General features: G+C 31.1%; 1 protein-coding gene across 2 annotated transcripts in view; it reads right to left on the bottom strand.

Annotated features, from left to right (window-relative positions):
- The window catches only part of LOC106465329 (pleckstrin homology domain-containing family G member 3-like), a 62,969-nt gene that overhangs the window by 2,856 nt on the left and 56,431 nt on the right, over nucleotides 1-3,682 (bottom strand). Inside the window, exon 3 of one of the 2 annotated variants that reach the window (XM_013925541.2) lies at nucleotides 459-559. In XM_013925541.2, the coding sequence (XP_013780995.1) occupies nucleotides 459-559 (101 nt within the window). Of the gene's footprint in view, nucleotides 1-458; nucleotides 560-3,682 lie in introns of those variants that run through there. The other variant, XR_002611952.1, reaches the window with a different exon arrangement.

Below are 3,682 nucleotides of genomic sequence, written 5' to 3'. Positions count from 1 at the left end.
ACTTTTTTCTAACAGGGTGGTTAGCCTTTGGAATGGGTTGTCTTCAGAAGTTGTAGAGGCAGTAAATTTTAGTGAGTTTAAGACAAAGCTTGATAAGTATATGAATGAAAAGGGCTGAGTTTAAAATTGTTTATTTTTTTTTTAAATCATTTTAATTTAGTTTTGAGGATGGAACAGCCGAGATGGACCAATAGGTCCCATGTTATTCCAAAATATTATGTTATGTTATTAGTATGTTCAAAGTTGGCTAGTTTCCACCTTGAACTAAATGACATTTAGAAACATTTACATGCCACTTAAGCTAAAGAAGTAATAAGAAAACCGGAAGGTAAAAACTGACACAATTTATAAATACTAATGTTTATTCTGCTAAACATAATTTAAATATTCTTGATTTATAAATATTAATAAGACACAGGGTTTTGACTGGTGTTATAGAGTTGAAGTTAAGCACTTACTTGTTAAACCTATAAATATCTTCAATATTTCCAAAGAGATCTTTAAGACTTTGTTCACTGACTTTTGTATTTCCCGATTTCTGGATGTGGTGAAGATAACCCTACAGAAACAAGGTCAAACAAGATTTTCTTCTCTGAATGCATATGTAACAAAACCTACAGTTTCTGTATCTGAAGCACTTCAACAGTTATTAGACTAGCATACTGATCTTGAAGGAGTAAACTGATTAGTACATGAAGTCATCAAGATGACCTGAGTCCTCATATATCATTGTTATAACCAAAATCATGCTACAATTCACAAAAAAAGGTCACATTCTCATAAAATCTCAATCAATATCATCAAACATTGTAGTTTAAATTAACTGATGTCTTTCATAAAATATAAAAGAGTATTAATATTCAGGTTTAATCTCAAAATTCTCTTTCTGACCTAAGTTATTTTTTATGAACCCGATAATTCTAATAGAAAAGGTCAAATACAGTAAGTATACATTGTTTGAATTGTGAAGATGCCATACATGATGAGTTAATAATGAAATTACTAATTACAGTAAGAGTAATACAAACAGTAGATGACAAAACATATAATTCCAAGTTAACTGCAGAAACACAGAAGACAGATTTCCATCATAGGTAACACAGTGTGGAGCCTTTCTGAGAGACAAAAGTCACATCCTCCATTCACAGGAAATTGATCCTTGTCAAAAAGTTTGACAGCATGCTTTGACTAATGAGTAAAGTGTAAAACATTATCTTTTTCCTTAAGTTTGAAATTGGTTTCATTAAACAATGAACCTATATTTTAGTGATGTAGCTATTTTTTCAAGGAAGAAGGTGAACACTTCTAAACAATATTGCAACTAGTGTTAGTTTCATAACAGAAAATAATTTTGTTTAAAGAAATGTTGAGAGAATTAATAACAGACTTTCCTATATCAACCTTTAATAAAAAGATATTTCACTAACTATTTTAGTTTCCTGTGACAAAATATTTTGTGAATAGTTTATTTTGTGACAAATTAGGGGAATTAATGTAAACTGCTGAAAATCTCATTAGTATCCCTACACAAAATATTTAAATTATAATGATAAAGTACTTGATATACAAATAAATAAATAAATATAATATAGCATTTTTATAATAATAACTGATATATTATTTACATATATATATCTTTGTAGCTACATTATTAGAATATATTTACATTATCCTTTACTGTTTGACTGTTGCAACAAATTATGCATTTTTACACAAGAAATAGATTTGCATACTTTTAGAATCCTGATAAAATAAAACATATACCCAACAATTCAAATTTTAATATTTAATATCTATTTACTTAGTAAATTTTGTCACTTTAAATTAAAAATCTAATGTTTAAATAAATTTTAAAGATGTTTTCTATTTGACATATTTGAATAAAGAAGCCAAATAAAGCATTTGCCCCACAATTTACATAAATTATAATGCAATAAGTGTGTATCCTTACCACTGAAAGTTGTACAATAACAAAAACTACTACTATATAATGTATTGTTGTTAAAATCATAATATTCATTTTTGCATCTTCTGAGACAGCATGTTATGTAGAGTTTGGTTTTTCTAAGAAGTTCTCTTAAATTGTTAAGGGGGTGCCCTTGATGAACTGAATGGCCTTTTGTGGTATTACGTTCCCATTTATAATATTCTTAAGCTTACAAAAATGCTCTAGAAAAGTTTTTGAGAGCTGTACCTTAAGAGCTATTGAAGATTACAGCTTGGCAAGCACTTGCTGTCTACCTACAAGATCTTAAAAAGGAAAAAAACTTGAACTTGGACATACATGTTTCATATGTTATAATCAATAACATATGTGTCAATTTGTTTCTTATTTTTGTATGTAACACAAGATTCATTTATTCACAGAGATGAATAACTATAAGAAAGATAAAAAAAGACTACATTTTTCATTAAGATATAACTTCAATACCTTCATGACGTTAAAGATGTCTGCCTGTATGTAATCTGATGGACAAATATTCAATGTTTTCAAATGGTTGAAAAGTGTTGCTCTAATTACGTGGATGTATGTTATGATATAACTACAACATTTTCTGTCCTGCTCCAACTATATGAACTGATGTTATATAATATTGTTGCGTCATCGAGATCAAGTGACTATTCTTACGCCCTCTAGTTTCTAGAACTATCTTGTTCCTTGATGAATGCCCTAGCATTTACTAGATAGGGTACTCTGGTATATATATAAGAGGGTGACAACGTGACGCAAGAATGTAATGTGTGTGTACCTAATGAGTAATTGAACAGCAGTCAGAGAGAGACGTATTGTTGAAGTTAACGTTCGTTATAGCGTTTGTTTTAGCGTGATTGTTGAAAATAAGTGTATCGTAAAGTTCTATTCGGAAAGAATAAACCAGTTTTATTAAGTAAGGACTTGTGTCGCTAAAGTTTCGTCGGAACGAAGTTACGGAAAGTTAATTAACAAACAGAGACCTAACAAATTGGTGTCAGAGAGTGGGACAGAAAACAAAATGGAAACGAGAAGCGGCAAATCAAACTACAGCCTAGCAGACTTAATGGCAGCAATACACGAACAGCAAAAGAAACAAGAAGAACGAGAAGAGAAATTACAACAGTTGTTAGAAGAAAAAGAAAAGAAACAAGAAGAACGAGAAATCAAACAAGAAGAGAGATTACAGCAGTTGTTGGAGGAAAAAGAAAAGAAACAAGAAGAGAGATTACAGCATTTGCAAGAAAACCTACAACAGTGGCAGCTCGAACAGCAAAATAAACAAGAAGAGAGATTACAGCAGTTGTTGGAGGAAAAAGAAAAGAAACAAGAAGAGAGACAACAGCAGTGGCAAGAAAACCTGCAACAGTGTCAGCTCGAACAACAAAATGAACAAGAGAGATTACAGCAGTGGTTGGAGGAGATAGAAAATAAACAAGAAGAAAAATTACAGCAGTGAGAACTGGAACAAGAAAGGAAACAGGAAGAAAGTCTCCAACAGTTGCAGGAAAGTCAGCAGCAACTACAGGAAAGTCAACAACAGTCAACAAATGGAAAACATCAGTAAATTTAAAAGCGAATTAGATATGTTAAAGAACGATTTGTTGTGTGTTATACAAGGAGGATACATTGACCATCGACTTAATCAGCCCCAGAAAATGGCAAGCCCCTTACAGAGCCCGCAGCTAAATCCTAATGCAGACATATTCA

Source organism: Limulus polyphemus, unplaced genomic scaffold (assembly GCF_000517525.1).
Source record: "Limulus polyphemus unplaced genomic scaffold, Limulus_polyphemus-2.1.2 Scaffold1910, whole genome shotgun sequence".
Taxonomy (NCBI): Eukaryota; Metazoa; Arthropoda; class Merostomata; order Xiphosura; family Limulidae; genus Limulus; species Limulus polyphemus.
Note: the sequence above shows the minus strand (reverse complement) of the source record. Positions and strands in the feature narration are given on the sequence as shown.